Consider the following 19,868-nt stretch of genomic DNA (forward strand, 5'->3'; position numbering starts at 1 on the left):
TAATTTTATTAAATGCTAATCCTGGTTGTCAGATAACAGTAAAGACTTTTTTTTAAACTATTGTTTTATAGTTTATAAGACAGCAGCTAAAAAACTACTAGTCCAAAAATGACTCCCACCACACAGTCTCTCGGTCAAACAGTGGCTGCTGTGCCTTCTAGATATTGTTTATTTGGAACGATCTTCTGCCAGAGTAAACAGAGCCAAGGCCTCCACCCTGCAGATGTGGTCGAAGGCCATCTCAGTGATTAAAGACCTAATGAAATAAGCAATCACCTGATTTTGGATATTGTATGAGAAGCTTGTGAATGAGGGTGGGGGTAAAGGAGTTTTCAAAAGCCTGCATTACTCAACCTCTTTTTGTTTTATACAATTGCAATAAAAGCAAAAGTAAATTACAAATAAAGAATGTCACATTTTTAGTTTTCAGAAAAAAAAACAATAATATTACACTCAGGTTTGATTTATTAGTCATTGGTTAACTTACATCATTTGAAAGTAATACTATTGTATTTTGTTTTACCTTAATAATAATAATAATCTTGTAATTACCTTGTTAAAGACTGTGTTAATAAACTCTACAGTGTCTTACAAAATCATTTTCTTTTCATCACAGAGTAAACAAACAGAAATACAAAGCTGAGCACCTTGCTGATGTAAAAACTAGACAACGTGATTGTCTGTTTTGACCACAATGATGGTGTTTCTGAGAAGAAGTAAACTCATTACTTTAGCACCAGTGGAAAGTGTGATCTTCACATTGCCAACATAATCGTCTGGCAAAAGTATAAAGTGTCAAAGCACACAGAAAATACAGTAATGTATTAACCATACACATTCCACTCCACTCATGCAAACACCGTGGGGAGACTCTATTATTAAGCTTGTTAAGTACCTCTGGGCTTTAAACAGTCATACTGAGGCTTGAGAAACAGCGAAGATCATGAAATGTAATATCTGCCAAGCTTGTGTTGTATATGTCATAGTGTTGACTGCACCTTATCAATAAAGTATAAAAATATTAAAATAATCCAATGAATGCATGGTTTCTATATTTCAATCAACTAGATTTAACCCACAGTTGTTTGTTTGTAGTTTGAGTGGTTTAACTGGAAGAAAACTAGCAGTGATACTATAAAACAATATATATGAGATTAAGAGTTCTACAGATCACACTCATTTACATTATAATCAGAAAGAGGTCTTCCACCTGAAAGTCAGAAAAGTGCTACTGTGCAGGCATTAAGATTGGTAGGCTACAGAGCAGCTACCCTACTGTAAAACACAATGACTAGTCCAACTGATTTGAAAACTGACATTTTTAAAAACACAGCACACATAGCACACCCACACAGTTAGAAAAGGCTGAAACTGTAGCACCTTTTATAGGTTTGTCCAGCTCTTTACCAGACAGCAAAAGCACCTTATCCATAGTGGCAGGCCACAGATTGGGGAGCTTTTCCCTCTAAAAGAGGCAAAGCAGTGAGGCTCCTTTGTAATCTACTAGCACCCAGGCTCTCCAAATGCTCCTGATTTATTTCATGCATTTTCCTGGTACTCATCGGAAGCCCTGGCCTTTGGCTTTGTGCAATGAGAGGTGTTCCAAATGTAATACGAGCTTCAGTTCATATCCTAAAGGTTGGTAAACTTGTCCCCATCTTTTAAGAAATAAGACGTTATATTTATACAACTACAAGCTAACAAGACATTTGTATAAAATTATATATTCACTCTAAAACAGATGTAAAAGGAGATGATTATTAAAAGGAGATGATTATTAGAGGTAATGATGATTCTACTGAAATGACAAAAGTTTTAGAATAATAGCCAAAGCCAAAAGGGTGGATTACAAAGGCTAAATTTACAGTCGGCTGGTTGAGAGACGTCCAGGGGATGGACTTCGACTACGACTGGACATCTGACAGAGAGAGAAAGAGAGAGAGAGAGAGAGAGAGAGAGAGAGAGAGAGAGAGAGAGAGAGCGCGAGAGAGAGAGAGAGAGAGAGAGAGAGAGAGAGAGAGAGAGAGAGAGAATGAGAAATGCATCATGGGAGGATGTCTACAATGCTTAGATTTTCATCTAATCACTAAATGTATATATAGAGAACCCAATTAAACAAATTATACCAAAACATTGTATTTATACATTATTTATGTAGAAATGTATTTAATGAAGGAACTAAAATTGGTGTTTTGGTCAAGAAGATGGCAATCAGCTGTGAGTTTAGCAGGCTTTCCCACTTCATCATCATTATCATTGTCTGCTCTTCATTACACATTTGTCTACACATAAACTGTTGTCTGTCTGAAGTTAGCTCAATAGCACATAGATAGACCAGAAGCCTATTTAAAGAATGTTCTGTGAACAGATAATTCCAAAATATAAGTTTGCTAGTTCAGATCATCCCTTCAGCTTATGATGATTTACAAGAAGACTTTAAAGGTTGGGGGCCTCAGAGGACTCTGGGCTAAAGTTCTGGTGGCTTCTGCTTTGTGGTAGAAGTCAGTCCCCCCCTCCTCTGATAAGTGGAACTAGGAATGATAGATGACAGGGCTAAAAGGGGGGTGATGGGGTGATGGAGGCTTGGGAAGACTTGTCGTAGACACTTGAACAAGGTAGAGGAGGAATTTATAGAACGTTCAGTTTTGGGGGAGAGGTTTTAGATGTTCCTCCTCTCAAAATTCAGTTCTTTTATAACTCGAAGCGAGTAACAAAGCAAGAACTGGGTTCCCTTTATCTAGTTTTAGGTCAAATGTAAATGGTTTATGAACTTTGTAGCACTGTATAGCATCAGTTTTAATCTGGAGTATAGTTATGTACTCACCCTCAGACTAAGAATGCTTGTGCATAAGAAATACAAAACTTAACATAGAGACTAACAAACATCTTCACAAAATGCATCAGAAGATCACCAGTCCAGAAAAGAATGTGAATGCACCATCAACTCTGACTGGCAGAAGCATCTGTGGGTCATCAGTCATCACAGAAACTTACAAGAGTGCGGGTTGGGCTTCCTGAGCGAGAGCGAATGGGACTGGAGCTGCGGCTTCTGCTTCTCCACTGAAACACAGAAAGCAGAAATTACTACACTTTAACTATGCTTAGTGGCCACTTTATTGGAAACATTTCTAGTGTATTCTGTTCACTGACCACTGTATGACTTACTCTTCCTTATATGCCACTATTAAAGTGTACAGTTAGAGTATGCATCTTAAACTGTGTGTGTGAGTGTGTTCATACCAGAGCCCCTCTCCTGGTCACAGCCTCTCCCTTCACTATTACACTGTCTCCCTCCATCAGTGCAGGCCACACATGGTACGCCACCAGTGGAGCAGTAAACTCAGAGTCATAGCTCCGCCTGTACCTGAGAGAAAACAAAGAGGTGGAGAAAGTAAGCTTTTTGGAATAGACAAATGGATGAATGGACAACTGGATATACGGATGGAAAGAAGCTGATTAATGTCAGAAGCTCTGGCAAGAGTGAAGGGTCTAATAGCTCCTGTCAGGAATGACCATCTTGTATAGCTCCTTTACAAACCAGAGTTGAATAAATGTGTTGCTTAAGGTACTCTCTTTAGCTTTTGTACCATGTTGTGCAGGGGGTGGGAGGTATTGCCCAGAATCACACTTTTACCACTTCCTTATAAGGTGGACATCTGCCACTTACAAAATCTGTGTTTGTAATGTTAGTTTGGTCCAAATTAAATGTATTGTTGCTTCAGGACAGGAGTTGAGTTCAGATTTTAATTTTGTATTAATGTGTGTGTGTGTCACATGAGGCACTCATCCTGCCTCCAGAGGTCACCATAACAAAGTCAGTGAAACTATGGCTGACTTTGGCCACCTGTTTCTGTTTGTTTACTGAATGTCTAGTCTATGCACATGTCTGAAGTCATTCCTTATTCACTATTCAGTGCACGTTTGGGAGTCTATGTGTGTAGAATATCAAGTATGAATATGAAATAAATGGTGCTCCATCCAATACATTTGAGATAAGTTGGAGAGTTGAGACTTGATGAGGTGCGGTGTTGATCAGCCAACCGGCCCCGGCCTCACTAATGCTCTTGGACATGAATGCAGTCAAATCCTCACAGCAATGGGACGGTAGACACAGTAACATCAACAAAAACAAGATAAACTCTTTTTAATTCCCTTGATTTCAGAAGAAATAATGATTGAGCAGGTGTCTCAATACTTTTGTCCATGTAGTGTATATATGTATACACAATCTTTAGCAAGTATTCGGTTCTGTGTAAGATGTATTAAACATGAGAGGGCATGTGATAATCCCATGACCTTGAGGGTTCTATTGCTTATATACTAATATAATGTAAAGAATAACGAAATTAAGTCCTGACTTTGGATAAAATGTTTTAATATCAGCAATTAATATTGCTAAATTGTAGCTCCTTAACAAGTAGCTTGTTGCAATATTGCCGTATATACTGCAGTTACTGTACAGTATGCAGATTTTCTGCTTTGCTTTAACATCCAGCTAAGCTGTTGCTTAGCAATTAAGTTTAGAGGAGTGTTGATTATGCAAAGACAATCATTATGCAAAGCCAATCTGCCAATCAAAGTCACAAATTCTCACACATTTATTAATTATATGCAAAATTACTTAAAGCTTCAAAATTTCTCATCATCTGTTTTCCTTTTTTCTTGTTTTTTTAAAGTAGAAGAATGTATTACAATCAAAAAAATCAATTAACTAATAAATCAATGAATTAGGGCAGAATGATGCTGGACGCAGTGATAGAAGGTCCCATAGCTGGAGCATGCTGACAGTGTAGAGATGTTTAATGCTGTTAGAAAACGAGTGCAGTTGTCTGCATGTCAACCACATATATAACTGTGTGACTCAGTTTGCGACATGAGCCATATTTCTGTATTTTGAGCATTTTTTTTGCTAAGGTTTATTTACAATTTGGACAACAATAGGCATCTGCTATTTGGATGGTTCTTATGCCTGTGTGTTTGGTGCGCACATATGTGAAAATGCAGAATAGAGAACAGTCCTGGAATCTACCCAAGAGCCCTTGGGTTACATCCTCTGAGTGTGTTTGTTTGCAAAAAAACATGAATGAGATTGTGTATCCTCTCACTTTATGTCACTGTAGAGTTCTCCGTCTGAGCTGAAGGCGAGGTCTAGAGAGGGATCCAGTGTCTGCATGGCGAAGGCGATTCTACACATCTCTCTGATGAAGCTACTGATGAGCACAAAGTCCACTTCTGGAGGAAAGGAGATACGCGGGTTCACGTTCATTGAATTGATCACGTCCTGCAACAAGGTAAAAGTACCAGTGTTACTGTCACTGTTACGTTCCTTTACAGACTTGGTAACCTACTAAGTCTACAGTGTGAGCATACAGTGGTTTAATAATGTTTCAGATGACCATGATATTCATCTACGTTATTCATGTTTTTTGCATGGCTGGTTTTAATCCGCAGATTAGGCAGAATTTTGACCTGATGTGTTTCATTTTTGTAATTTTTTTTCCTATATGCAGCACAGTAATACAGATGGCTATGGACAACAATAAACATGTATTTAGAAAAAAGCAAGAATACATTTTTAAACCACCACTAGACTGATGGATTGATCACATCTTCCCCCAACATGCCTGAAAATATCTTTATACACAAGCTGTATAGACTCCATGGCAGAAAACATACATTAACACTTGTTTGGACATCATAGAGGTCAAGATTTCGGACGATGTAATCCACTACTGCGTCCTCCAGGCTCTCTGGACCCACATGTGTAGGGGACAGGGTCTTCCTTACACGTAGCTTAAACTGCCGATAGGCCAGTTTAGCAGCCTGGAATGACTCCTGTTGGGCAAGTTAGAATTTAAAGTGAAAGAGTAATTAAGGTGAAAATTTCATGTACCACTCAATGCAGCACTTTACTATAGTAAAAAGAATAATTTCTTTCATATTGTATCAAAGGGGAAACAATTGGACAGATATACTTATATAGATATATGCTAATACAGTTCATACAGTTTATAATAGAATGTGAAACTACATTCATATGCAAAAGGCTGGTTAAAATAATTGTCATTTTTGAATTGAAAAGTAGTAAACACACCTACTGTCACCTAATCAAACATAACACTCACAAAATACCAGCGAAACCTGGATACAAGTGTCAAACCATCTGTTAAATCTGAAGAGGATGGCTTCTGTAACAGGGGAAATGATCCAAAATATACCTCAAAACCTTTAATTACTATATGAAGAGACACAAACTGAATTTCTTGGAATGACCTTTAGGTTTCCTGACATAAATATCATAGAAAAGTTGTGAATAGACATTTAACAAGTTGTGTCTGCAATACAATCTAGCAATATCTCAGAACTTGATGCCTTCTGTTTATAAAAGTAAAGAAAGAACTACAAAAAAACTACAATAACAGAAATACCTTTAGCTACAACAAGCATTTAAGGCTGTGATTTCTAACTGACTCTGTAAGGCGCTCAATCTATTGCAAAGGCCACACTGACGATTTTACTATATAGATTTTTCTTATGAAAGACAGCCTACAAAGGCTGTGTTAACTACTTTCCGGTTAAAAACAACAAAATATGTCAGTTGGCCTTTTAAACGTTTAAACTTGATAATGTCACATAATGCCCTAGTAGCCATCATAAACATTCATAGGCACTTCATACCACAGCAGCGATGAAAATTATCCTCTGCACTGTCTCCAAGTCATCGATGTAGCGGCGGAGAAGGCTCTGAGCCTCCAGCCTCTCAGTTGCATAGAGATCAGAGAAGCGGGACACAAGCCGTGCATGGCGGGATGAGTTGGTCAGTTGGGCACGAGTGGGAGACTCACTTCTCACAGGGCTGCTATTTCGACTCCTTCGAGGCGGAAGAGGACTGGGTGAGCGACTCCTCACCAGCCTTCAGAGACAGAGGAAGAGGTTCATCAACAACTGCCCTGGGCCTAGTTTCTGGTAGAGAGAGTGTTCAGTGAACACACAATGCAGCTTTCAAATGATCATTTATAAATGATTTATTCAAAACGTGTTCCAAAAGTCCCATCTTGGACTCATCAGTGCACAGAATATTATCCCAAACGTCTTTGGGCTCATCAAGATGTTTTTTTCTGGTGATGCAGTGGTTTGCACCCTGCAACTCTCCCATGAATGCCATTTTTGCCCTCTGTTTACCCAGTGTTCTTCTTACTGTGGAATTGTGTACATTAGGCTTTACTGAGGCACTTGAGGCCTGTAGTTGACAATGTGGTCTTGGTGGAATTTCGAAAGAATTTTCAGCCACTCCTGAGAAGGTTCACCACTGATCCAAGTTTTCTCCATATGTGGGTAATGGCTCTCACTGCGGGTCACTGAAGTCTTATAGCCTTAGCCATGACTTTGTAACCCTTTCCTAACCTAATTTCAATGATGTTGGTTCGTATCTGTATTTAAATCTTTACAATATGGCACTAGGTGCTGCTTTTTGAGACCTTCTGGCATGCAGCACATTGCCAGACAAGAACTCTTTTAGTGATGTTTAGATTCAGCAGGTCTGACAGTAATCATGTCTGGATGTGGGTAGTAAAACTAAACCCAGTTGTCAACTAAAATGGTTAAACAGTAGATCTAGTATCTAAGGGGCTTATTAGTTTTTCACGTGTGAGATCAATGTTTTGAATAAATTATTGAGGAATAATAATTTAAAAGGCACACTGGTTGTTTACCCATGTTGTCTTTACCTCATATTAAAATTAGTTGGATGATCTGAAACATTTAAATGTGACAAATACACAAAAAGTAAAGCAAATACTATTTCACAGCTCTGCATATTCTCAGCAGTGTGTGATTCTGGAAACAAATAGCCTGTTTGCCTGTGTATATTTAAGGTTGGAGTTTCATGGTGCGAAGTGTTAAATCTCCAAGGACAAGGATGGCACCCTGGTCTAATGTGTATGTGTGTGTGTGTGTGCATGCGCATGTTTGTAACCCACCTTTCCTGTAACATGGTTTTCTCTGCATCTCTCAGTAACCTGACCTGCCTCTCGTAGTCCTCCAGCACGTCCAGCTTCCTCTTGTACACGTCCATCTGTTCATAGGCTGCCCGCAACCTGCACCAAGACACATCACTTTAATCATGCATCTCAGCTCTGGCAGCAGTAAACACAGGCTGGATAGCATCCAGAGTTATCAGGAGAAGGAGTTTCTGTATATGTGTAAGTAAAATTACTGAAGAAACTTTGAGGATAATATAGCTGCATTTGTATCAAATAAGCTAACTAAACACTGGGTGTAGAAAGTACACTAAGTAGTCTTATAATACTATATAATATTCTATATCTATCTGCCTTTACTGGGGTTTGTACAGTCACTGTGCACAGTATTTTGCATAGCCAGTTTGGAAAAAGGCTTCTAACTCACTCTGCTTTGAGGTGCAGTATTTCATCCTCTGTGGCAAGTAGAGTAGTGGCTGATTTATTTTTGGTGGAGTCCAGTTCAATCTTAGCTTCAGTTAACCTGAAAACACCGACCCAACAGTATTACACAACATTACACAGTACAACTGGCACCACCATTTAGGGATGAGTACTGATCGCTGAAGTGCAGTCCTTTCTGCTGTGTAAACGGAACTGGTACTGACTCCTGTTTGATGGAGCTCAGCTCTATACGTGTGGAGCTCAGCTGGTCCTCAATCTTCTGCATGTCACTCTCATGAGACAATGACAGCTCTCGGATCTTTCGCTCCTTTTCCACATTGTCCTAATCAACACACAAATACAATGAGACTGTGTTTAAACCAGCCACCAATGTCAGTCAAGACGGTGCATCTACATCTTTAGTTGTTTGCAAGCTCCAATTTGAGCAAACCTTCTAACGTCCAATAAACAGTACAGGTGTAAATCTACAACATCACAGTTGATCCAAAACATAAAATCTCAGATTCAAGCTTGATTTCAGTTGATCATTTTGGTCAAATTTAGAATTGAAAAACTGAGTTCTGTCTATATTTAAAAAAAATCACATTCAAAATAATTATTTTGCACATTTTGAGAATAATGGGAATAGTTCAACATTTATTGCCTTTGTCTGACACTCTTATCCAGAGTGATTTACATTTGGATCATGTTACACATCTAGGCCAATAAAGCTTAGGGCTTGACCAAGGACTCTTTTTGGTGTGATTGACCTGAATGAGGTTGAGGCTGGTGTCTGGGGAAACCGAGGAGGATGCCATGGTGAAGCAAGTACCAAGCCATGGCAATAGGCGAGATTTAAGAGTGTCCACACCTGCATAGTGACCACCTGAGGAAGAGAGAAGTCTCAGAGCCAGACACTCACTCAAAACAATACAGTCAGTGGATCATTGAAGTAGTCACACAAGTGTCAGACTAAGTGGAAATTTTTGTCTGTCACTGGTTTAAGAAGAAAGGGTAAGTATCGAGGAATAGAAAACACATCAGTAATTTCCTCCCATATACTTTTGAAAAGCAAAGCCTGGGACATTTGCCCCTGCTTTATGCCTAAATAGCTTTGGAAGGTAAAACAGAGGTAGAATAAGAAAGAGAAGGTGGAATATACACTATATTATTTATTCTTCCCATATTAAAGAGTTCATCCTGCTTTTGTTGGAGTAGCTGTCTCTCTACTAGGAAGGCTTTCTACTAGATTTTGGAGCATTGCTGTGATATAGTGAGAATGTTAGTGGGGTCGGGATATTGGATGATCACCAGCCCACCTCATTTCCACCCCATCCCAAAAGTATTGGTTGGAGCACCATCCATCATTCGAGAGAACACAGTTCCACAGCTCCACAGCTCAATGCTGGGGGGCTTTATACCCCTCTAGCTCATGCCTGACATTAGACATGGGGACAAAATGTTCAAATATATCTGCTCTAGAGAGACCTAGATCTATTGGTGATACCTCTCTACAATGACTAGACAAGCTGTGTGTGTGTGTGTGTGCATTTGCAGATGCATTTTTGTCAATTTAAAGTAGCTGAACACATTCATTAAAAGGGGTGTCCACAAACATTTGGACATATAGTGTAGACAGAGTGGCAGACATGGTACAAAGGGAAAGGGATGAAGAAATCAAATCAAATATGGATGAGAGACATCTTATTGTGGCAGACAGAATGTGTTTCACTTCAGCATTTGTACCTTCTTGTGCAGTGAGGTTGAGTATCGAGAACAGCTGCCCTTGGATCTTAGAGGTGAGCTCCACCAACTCACAGCAGCGGTTCAGGTTCTGGTCACATGAGATGACCTGCGGTCACATGAGATCAATGATATGACCCAGAGTTCATCTGAGATGTTTACCACTTTTCAGTCAGTTAAGATCATTAGAGGCTAAAAAAAAAGCTGTGCTGTTCCAGAATACTGAAGATGTGCTGGTAGTAACAACAAAACATGTCGATACAGCGTCAGCTAACGTGGTGTCAGCTGACCTAGTGAGAAACGGTGTTCGTCTATTGTATGTTTCACCTTGATTTTCTGATTTACAAGGCTGTCCATTGTCCAGTCTGGGTGTGACTGCAGGTTTTCACTCGAAACAAGCAGGAGCCCACCTAATCAACTGCATGAAGACTGAGACTATCCGATAAAACATCCAGATTTAGCTTGTTACTCTGTAGGTCAAGGCTCTTCTCTGGTCCAGCACAACTAGATGGTTCCCCTTCAAGGGTTTGTAGATGCATTTAAGCAGGGCAATCACCAAACTGTGCTTGACACTGACATTATCTTGCAGCAGTAAAACGCTGGGGACTGTGCATGCACAGCAGAGATTTTACAAGTCCAGGGACGGTATTCACAGAGCAGCACGGAGTCTCAGGTTGGAGGACAGATCTCAGATCAGATTACTGCAGGTTTATGATGAAGGTCACTGTAAGAGAAACTGGTTCTCGATCAGTGCTACTGCTCCGGAGGTGCTTTGTGAATACGGGCCCGGCAAGACCATTCAGACTGTATGGGGGCGAGCACGGTCGCGAGCACGGTCGCTCTGACGCCACGAGGAAGCTCAGGAATGGGTCCATCGTTGTCATGGCAACTGGCGTCCATAGCAACCAAACTCTGCCGGAGAATCATGGCAGCGAAAACAAACATTCCGTTGAACACAGCGGCCTTCCCGGAGAGCTGCCTCCCAGCTGCTAGGTTCAGGGTTATTCACCGGGGTGGAGAGATAAAATCTAGAGAGTGAAAATCTACAAGCTATTATAAATATAAATGGTGGTGGAATTTTGTTTTGAGTATCTGCAAGGATAAATAACCCAAATGGCGAGGCCTGTTAATCTCTCTCTGTGAGCCAGTTTAATTAAGAAACTTCCCTTTTCACTATTATTATAACTTACACACTTTTCAAAAAAATAAAACAAATAAATAAACCAGTCGTGTCAGTCAGGTAGGGACCTGAAACCAGCACACCCCCCCCCCCTACAGTAGACCAGGTTTACACGTGCTGAACTAGCCACCGCCACAGTGATTAGCTAGCTACCCTCCCTCGGCAGGGTCAGTTGTGAAAGCCGGGGGACTTACATGATAGTCTTTGTACCAGGCCTCCAGTTTCTGCTGCAGGACGCTGTATGATGATGTGTTGACCAGCCTCCGCAGCGTGTCTGCCATGTCTGCAGTTTAGCCTGCACCCTTAATCCTGCTAGGACGTCCCAGTGCAACCGCGGGACTTAATCTGGAGTGAGGGCGCTCCCTATTTATACCCCCTTTGTGAAGAAGACCGACACACACACACACACACAGTTCGTGTCCGTGACGTTGGATACTACGGACGCGCTTTAGTTGTAGCAACGGTGCTGCTGTGCTTCATGCCTCCAGACCCCGAGTAAATGTTCTTGAGTAAACCTGTCCTCCTCCTCCTCCTCCTCTCAGAGTTTTACTCTCCATTGAAAACACCAGGCAGGGCGCGTGCCCGCGTGCTCCCTGTGCGCGAGTGAACCGTTCCGGTGTTTTGTGATGTAATGAGATGCTGAAATGGCACACTGTCATCACACACACACACACACACACACACACACACACGTCGGGTGTTAGATGTCAAACGGAGATTATTTACACAGATTCAGTAAAGTCTGTTGATGGATTGCAGAGAATAGGCCACATGAAGAAGGACATTATTAACATGCAGTCCTGTACAAAATTATTTCAAGTCATTGAAAATTATTTTTTTTCAAGTCATTACGGCAATTAACACGGAATTTAACTACAGTCGAGTGTTTAGGGGAATAAAAAAAACGCTTTAGAAAATAACACATGTAGCTAATATTCTCATTGGCCAATGAATGTGTTAAATACAAATCGTCCTATACATTTACTACATTTTAACGTTAAAATAAACTTATAACAAAAGCAATGTAGTAATGGCCTGTTAACTAATAATCAATATTCGGTATATCATTGTATACAAAAGTAAAAAAAAAAAAAAATTAAAAATTGTTTTTTAAAAATCCTCTAATTGTCCTCAATAAAGAGAACATTTCAGTGATTGGTATTTTTATCAGTAATAAATCATGTCCTGAGAGGTCTGGGACAGCAGCCTGTGGGACCCTCTGGCTGTGTGTCTGTCTGAATGGCTGCGCTTTATTTGGGTTTGCCTTTTCGGGAGCGCGCTTCATCACCATTGGCCTCCACAGACAGGGAGCAGACCATCTGCGGCTGGCCGGGGTTTATAGCTACATATTTACCAGACTGTCCAGTGACTCTCTTTTATTATGTGGCACCGCTGGCTTATTTTCGAGCAGTGCTGAGCTCCAGGGTCGGTACAGTTCCTGGTGAATGTGTGTAAGTGTGTGTGAGATGGGTTCACGTCACCCGGGTGTGTGAGTGGTACTGTCCCGTGGGCGCTCGGTGCTGCTCCAAACGCAGCACAGGGAGGGAGGGTCAACATGGCGTCCGAGCAGGTCTGTTTTCAAACCCAAAGACATTACTGCCTTATTACATATCTGCCTTTCGGTACGGCGTCAGTGGTGGGAATATAGCAGGCGTCTACTCGAGGTCTCTCAGAGGATGAACTGTTTAGTGTGTGCGGCTCCTGTCTGCGTGCCACGCGCGCCTTTCTGCTCGGGTCGTGTCTAACACGTTTATGGAAAAAATGACTTCATGTTGAAGTGTTTCAGCTTTGTTGTCGTTTTGATTCGGCTAGTGTTGCTGAAGCTAATTCTGGTGAGCGTAAGCGGTTACGGCTTTAATGCGATGCGTTATACAGTCTACGACTGAAAATCTGGGAGTGTTCTTTATTTTTAGTCCGTTACTCCTGCTTGTGGAAAGACATTACTGGGAGAGAGAGAGAGCGAGAGAGCGAGCGAGCGCCCCCCGGTGTCCTCTTTTAAAGCATTGCGCGTTCTTCACATTCACAGCACGCTTCTCACCGAAGCGGGGGTCCTGGAGTGCCCCCTGTCCTGCACAGTTTAGTGTTCTACCTCTTTCCAACACACTTGATCCTTAACTAATAGGATCTGTTACAGTAAAAGCTGGTAAATCAGAGCTGAAAAACACTAAAATGTGGAGGACAAGTGGTGTAAACAACAGGCATATATATATATATATTTACTTATTTATTTTTGTATATATATATATATTTTTTGGGGGGGGGTATTTATTTATTTATTTTTATATAATAGTTTCCGTATGTCTTTTTGGTACCGCTTGTAAAAATATTTCTTATAGGGTATTTTAGATCTCGTACTTTTAAGTATTTTCCACCTATCCGCCTCTTAATAAATTAAAATGTGAATGGCAAGTATTTGTTGTTTCAATTCTTCAACATATATGTGTATAGCAAGTCTAGCTCTAGCCTCCAGTCAGGCCTATTCACTCATTTCTAATTGCAATGTGTTGGAAGTTGAACATGGAGGATGGCACTGTTCTCGTCATTCATTTTTTGGAATCCTCTTTTCTGCTGTCTTTATGGGTATCACATCTTTGGTTTCCTCTAGATTTTGTTCTAGTACTCTACATAGCATATTTAGTACTGCAGACTTTATCATTTATTCAATATAAGCGTGTATGATACATATAGTACAACACCTGTAAGAACATATGTTACATATGTTGAAAAAGGAATAAAGGAATAGCTTTTTTTTTTTTTTACTTTGTTGTTATTATACTTATAGGCATGCAATATATCTACCCTATACTGGGTAGACATGCAAACTATTATGCAAATGTATTAAACCTCCATTATCATGATATTATGATATTCCGTGGTCTCATTAGGATAGAGGATTGTGGAAAAAGCACATAACATTTTAGGTGTTTAATTGTTGACATAAGTGTAGCAACAGTCCCAGAGAGGTGTGGGCTATAGAGGCAAAGGTAAATTGGATTTAAAGTTTTAACAAGTATTGTTTTAGTCTACTTCTTACAAAAACTGTACATTTTTATCAAGACTAGCAATGTAACTTTAGATGCCCAAGGATAATATTTAACATGGCACATCCATCTGCTGTACCAAAATTCAGAAATCCAGTGATGACAGAGAATGTTTTATTGGTCTTGCCATAATTAACTTTTAATATGTCCTACCTGCAGGAAAGCTCAAATGGGCCAGTGAAGAGGTCAATGCGGGAGAAGGCCATTGAGCGGAGGACTGCTAATAAAGAGCACAACAGTAACTTCAAGGCTGGATATGTTCCCATAGAAGAGGAAAGACTGCACAAGACAGGACTGAGGGGTCGCAAGGGCAACATTGCTGTGTGTGTCATCGTCCTGCTCTTCCTGCTCGCTCTCATCAACCTCATTGTGAGTGAAGCTGCAGTGCATTAAGCATGAGACTTGTATCCAGTCATTTTTGGTAAAAGTCATGTTATTATCCTCAGGTGTCACTGTACGTGACATGTGGATGCACCTATATAGACGAACCTCAATGTCTCCCTTCATACTCTCTGTCTTTCTAACTCTGTGTCAGATTACTCTGGTGATCTGGACAGTGATTCGAATAGGCCCCAATGGCTGCGACAGCATGGAGTTCCATGAGAGTGGTCTGCTGCGCTTCAAACAGAAGGCTGATATGGGGGTGGTCCACCCACTACACAAGAGTACTGTGGGAGGGAGGAAGGACCAGGACCTTGTCATTACTGGCAACAACAATCCAGTGAGTCTGGAAGAAGCGTACACATGTGTAGTCTTTTGGCTTTACACTTTAGTCAGTGGTGGATTCACCTAGAAATGGAATAATAGTCATACTCAAACGTGAATGTTACTTGGTATTGTGTTACTCAATTGTGTGTTTTGTGTGTGTGTGTGTGTGTGTGTATTATGTAGGTAGTGTTCCAGCAGGGCAACACCAAGCTCAGTGTTGAGAAAGACAAGACATCCATCACCAGTGATTTAGGCGTTTCATTCACAGACCCGCGCACCCAAACTACATTCTTTAGCACAGACTTTGACAACCACGAGTTCCATCTGCCCAAACAGGTCAAGGTTCTCAACGTGAAGAAAGCCTCCACAGAAAGGGTGAGCACCTGCACAGCATAAACATAGTGGGAAAATGCAAACACACCTGCAGCTTTTTTATTGTTGCAAACCTAATGGCCTACTTTTAGATTCTCATGTTAAGCAGCTTGTTTTAAAGCTTAGTAGTTTTAAAGATTAATTATGGAGTGTGGTTTTCAGATGATACTTAAGAGCTCAGTATTAGTTTTTGTAAAGAAAAAAATGTATTTCATTCGAACTTGTTGTAACACATCATATTAAGCAATTGTACCAAGGTTTGTTTGTTTTTTTTAATCTAACTAAACCTGCTAAGTGTGAACACACCCAAATATGGACCCCAAAAAAGGAACTGCTGGCCTAGACAGGCACACATGCTAATGGATAATTTCTTACATCTTAGAAAAACTGTTGAATGAGCAGTGTCTACAAACATTAGGACATTGAGGTCCGGCTTCCCAGACTTTCTTAAGCCTAACCTTGGACTATTCTGAATAGAGATTCTTTGTTGAAAGGACTTGTAATTCCCATCTGGGAGACCAATCCATTTTATAAACAAAAGTTAAGAAAGAAATAATTGATTTAGGGTGTGCATTCCATGGGGTGTGTCATAAAAACTGTCCATAAATCTAACCTGGGCATAGTTTCCCAAAAGCATCTTCATGTTAATATATCTTAGCTGGGAGAGAGAGTGCTCAGTGAGATGCTTGTTTCACCATTTAAGCAGCATCTTTGTGCTACCAAATATGTGTTTGGGACTCAGACTCAGTCCTGATGGACAGAAGTATTGCATTTCAACTCCTCAAGTTTCTCAAGTTCAAGTTTCAACACATACATTTTGTGCTTTTATAGATCACAAGCAACGCATCCTCTGACCTCACGATCAAAGGAGACGGCAAGGCCATCATCAGAGGCAATGAGGGCGTCTTCATCATGGGCAAGACAGTAGAGTTCAGGATGGGTGGTGATATTGAGCTCAAAGCTGTGAGTACTTAACTTATTTACAGTGAAGCTTCTCTGGAGACAGATTATGTTGAGAAAGGCACACATTCGTTTGACTGATTTTCAAAAAGAACGGAAATGCATCATTGTGTATTATCAGCATAGCTGTGAAAAATATATTATATAATAATATATAATATGTATCCTAATGACATTACATAGGGGTACATAGAGGTACAAAGAGAACAGCAAAGGGCCTAACATCAAATTTTGAGGGACTCCACAAGAAATCTGAATTACAACTAAAATCTGGATAGGAATAACTTAGATAATTAATGTTAATGCAAGTTTAATGCAAGACAGCCTTTTCTACAGTTTTGCTTATAAAGAGAAGGGTTGAAATAGAACTAAAATTGCTTAGTACAGCGGGATGTATGCTACTCTTCACCAGTCTATAAAACAGTAGATAAAACTTCACAGTGCACACAGTCAAAAAACTAGTTAATTCGAAGATGCTGAGAGATTTAACATTGGTCCACGTTACCCCTTCATTTACAGGAGAACAATATTATCCTGAACGGCTCTGTGATGTTCAGTCCATCCCGTATTCCAAACACCTCTCTGGGGAGTGAGCTGTACTTCGACGAGGGCCTGGAGAGATACAAGCTGTGTATGTGTGCAGACGGGACCCTGTTCAGAGTTCAGGTCAAATACTCCAACATGGGCTGCCAAACCTCAAACAACCCCTGTGGAGCAGCACACTGAGAGATGTGATGGGGAATACCACTGGAAATTTACATACACTCACTCACACACACTCCTGTCAATGCTGTAGAAAATATGAAGACAGTGCAGGAGATTTGGGCTGTCAGTGTCAGTTATGTCTTGAATTAATGAGCCAAAACATTATGACTATATATATTACTGAGATTTGTCCCACAGTAAAACTTTTGTCGGTTTGGCCAAAATGGAAGAGCCTTGGGTGGCTTGGTGTTTGTCTAACCTCAGTCTGACCATACCAATTTGGTCTTAGATCTTCATGCCTGCCCATTTATCCCACATTCAACTCGTCAACTATGAGAACCGACTTTTCAGTTAGTATGTAACATACATCCCAGATCTGGACATGTGCCATTGTTACAAGACGGACAGCATTATTTGCTTACTTTGCGTGGGGTTGTAATGTTTTGGCTTAGAATAAATGGACTAAACTGAACAATATTAAAGTATGCATTGCTCTACAAAAAATCCAGAACACTTGAATTGGAAAAAGGCAAATGTAACAATTGAACAATTAATTCTGTAAAAAACATAAAACACTAGGTGCCAAAATATGAGTATAAATGGGTGTGTCCTGTTGACTGTTATTGTAAAAGTGAGCAGGAGGAGGTTTTAACATCTTAATTATCATGAAAAGTGCTGTGTTTACTGAGAAGGTACATTTTAATCAGTGATTTCTGATAATTGTGTAATCAAATTTAATCAGAGTAATCATGAACACCCTACAGGATGCAGTTGTGTATCCCACCACATACTCTCTCACATACTCAGCCTTGCTTTCATAGAGTTCCATCCACAGACAGAATTCTATAAAAACACACATGCATACTGACAGACTTTTGCGCCTTATGGTGTTGTGTTTTATTCACACACCCAGTTATGCTGTTTCTCAAACTGGCACATACACATGTTCATTTTATAATCACTCATAACCATAAACCTCGTCATACACAAACACTCCTCTTTTTATTATGTAATAATTTGGCCAAAGAGCTCTTTGTGTTTTATCATTTAAAGTTATCGTTGCTGGTGCAAAAGTCAGAAGACATTTTAGAGGTGGACTACATTGCCACAAAGCCACTACATTGTGATGGGAGAAGACATGAATTTGATCTTTTTTTAAATAATAACTTGCTATATCATGCTTAATATGACCAGCTAACATTGTCGTTATAAAGGTCAACATGTTTTTACAGATTTTGAGTGTCTTGTCCTTTAGCCTTCACTCTGTAACTACATGCAGAATGTTGTTATTGTTGTTTTTAAATGAAGGATACATGATATTTATAAGCAGCTTGGGCAGTATTATAGTGGTTTTAACTGAGCAGTTTATTTTTTCACACTTTATTTTAGTTTATTTTCTCAAGGACCCTCTTAAAAACCTGAAATCTGAAAACTTGTGGGATGCCGGATTTGCAATATCGCTTAAATCTGCACTGTTTTCTACAATATGCAAGAATGAAAGTGTGGAAGCTGTAATGGATGTATTCTAGACTGGATTATAGTATTCTAAATGGTCTTGTTACCACTTTGGAGATTTTTAACGCATTTATTGCAACATCCTTCACAAACCTGTTTGTGTCGTCATCCTTTGCTACATGTGCCAAATATGTTTTTCAATTTTTCCACAGTGAACTGTCAGAAGTATAGCTAAGCATCTTCGGCCTAAACCTGTTGGAGATTTGCACCAGATCTAAGGTCAATGGCCAATGGCTCTTTCATTTATATCAATAGTGTCTTGAGTTAAAAGTGCCCAGTTGACTTGAAGTGTTTCAGATCGCCATATATGGTTTTCAATGATCTTTTGGTGCTGCAAAATCGAGCGTGAATGCTCTTCAGCTTAATGATGAAGTGGTTTTTGTCAGCTGATATGAAGGTGTGTTGTGATTTTGAGTTGTTTGTTCTTGCGTGCAATATAATGTCTAACCATTCATATGAGTTTCAGTGTTCATGTGTGGTATTTATTTCATTCTTTTTTTTTTATCTTGTTTTGAAGTCCAGAGTGTTCAAATGATGACCATACTGCATTTTAACTAACGGTCATTAAATCTGCATCATCTTTGAATCTTTTGCTTCATCTTCTTCTGAAATGGATACGTGTGGTCTGGTGGACGAGGTAGTGTTTGTCTGATCTTGTATATGTACAGACAGGCAGTTTGAAAGGGAAATTAAATAAAAATACAAAATTAAAGGCATGGAAGGCCCTTGAGTGTTTTGTTTTTCACTGCATCAGGAAGATTTGCTCTTTATGTTTAATTTGTTTATTTAAAGACTTCATATAGTGTCACTGTGCAATGTGAATATGTCTCCAACATATTCAGACGTAATTTTGTACCGTTATTACTGGTCTATTTTTTTTTTACCTACTTTTATTTTTTCCACAGTACAGATCCAAGAAGCAGCCAATCCACATAAAGTCATGTATTAACGTCATACTAATGTACTTCTCATTATAGTTATATATAAATGCAAACTTGCTTGGTAAAGAATTACTGTTTTGAGTGGTAAACACACCATTCATGTGAACCATGTAGTTTTTAATTTTGGAAATGTAAATTTTGCCCTTAGAGATTTCTGAGGCAGAATCACAGTTCACATTGTTATTCAGTGAACCCATAGATACAGCATTTCTTTTTTTAGGCAGATCAGAACATAAATTATGATATTTTCACATATTTTGATATTTGATATATTAGTAATTTTCTAATGATAGTCAAGGCA

The 19,868-nt window shown here is 39.7% G+C and overlaps 2 protein-coding genes across 2 annotated transcripts; one reads left to right on the forward strand and one right to left on the reverse strand.

Annotated features, from left to right (window-relative positions):
- Positions 1-458: 458 nt before the first annotated feature.
- On the reverse strand, positions 459-11,633 carry spata18 (spermatogenesis associated 18). The gene is made up of 12 exons (XM_072682670.1): positions 11,520-11,633; positions 10,149-10,254; positions 9,173-9,288; positions 8,627-8,745; positions 8,407-8,502; positions 7,980-8,096; positions 6,679-6,913; positions 5,677-5,835; positions 5,106-5,281; positions 3,241-3,364; positions 2,995-3,060; positions 459-1,918 (listed from the first exon to the last, which is right to left on the reverse strand). Exons 1-12 carry the CDS (start codon positions 11,604-11,606, stop codon positions 1,862-1,864), a joined length of 1,458 nt encoding a protein of 485 aa, XP_072538771.1. The 5' UTR covers positions 11,607-11,633; the 3' UTR covers positions 459-1,861.
- Positions 11,634-12,854: 1,221 nt separating this feature from the next.
- On the forward strand, positions 12,855-19,342 carry sgcb (sarcoglycan, beta (dystrophin-associated glycoprotein)). The gene is made up of 6 exons (XM_072696244.1): positions 12,855-12,895; positions 14,526-14,735; positions 14,902-15,087; positions 15,258-15,449; positions 16,278-16,409; positions 16,926-19,342. The coding sequence occupies exons 1-6, from the start codon at positions 12,881-12,883 to the stop codon at positions 17,130-17,132; spliced, it is 942 nt and encodes a 313-aa protein (XP_072552345.1). The 5' UTR covers positions 12,855-12,880; the 3' UTR covers positions 17,133-19,342.
- The last annotated feature ends 526 nt before the right edge of the window (positions 19,343-19,868 follow it).

The sequence above is a fragment of the Salminus brasiliensis genome, chromosome 1, assembly GCF_030463535.1.
Source record: "Salminus brasiliensis chromosome 1, fSalBra1.hap2, whole genome shotgun sequence".
Taxonomy (NCBI): Eukaryota; Metazoa; Chordata; class Actinopteri; order Characiformes; family Bryconidae; genus Salminus; species Salminus brasiliensis.

Bases quoted from the DNA above. Each gene is read 5' to 3' on its own strand.
- spata18 (XM_072682670.1), bottom strand. From the start codon at position 11,606: ATGGCAGACACGCTGCGGAGGCTGGTCAACACATCATCATACAGCGTC. The intron at 8,097-8,406 runs GTGAGTTAGAAG...GTCTTGGTGCAG, and splicing joins ATACTGCACCTCAAAGCAGA to GTTGCGGGCAGCCTATGAAC. The intron at 6,914-7,979 runs GTGGGTTACAAA...CTGTCTCTGAAG, and splicing joins AAAACCATGTTACAGGAAAG to GCTGGTGAGGAGTCGCTCAC.
- sgcb (XM_072696244.1), top strand. The intron at 14,736-14,901 runs GTGAGTGAAGCT...ACTCTGTGTCAG, and splicing joins TCGCTCTCATCAACCTCATT to ATTACTCTGGTGATCTGGAC. The intron at 15,088-15,257 runs GTGAGTCTGGAA...TGTATTATGTAG, and splicing joins TTACTGGCAACAACAATCCA to GTAGTGTTCCAGCAGGGCAA.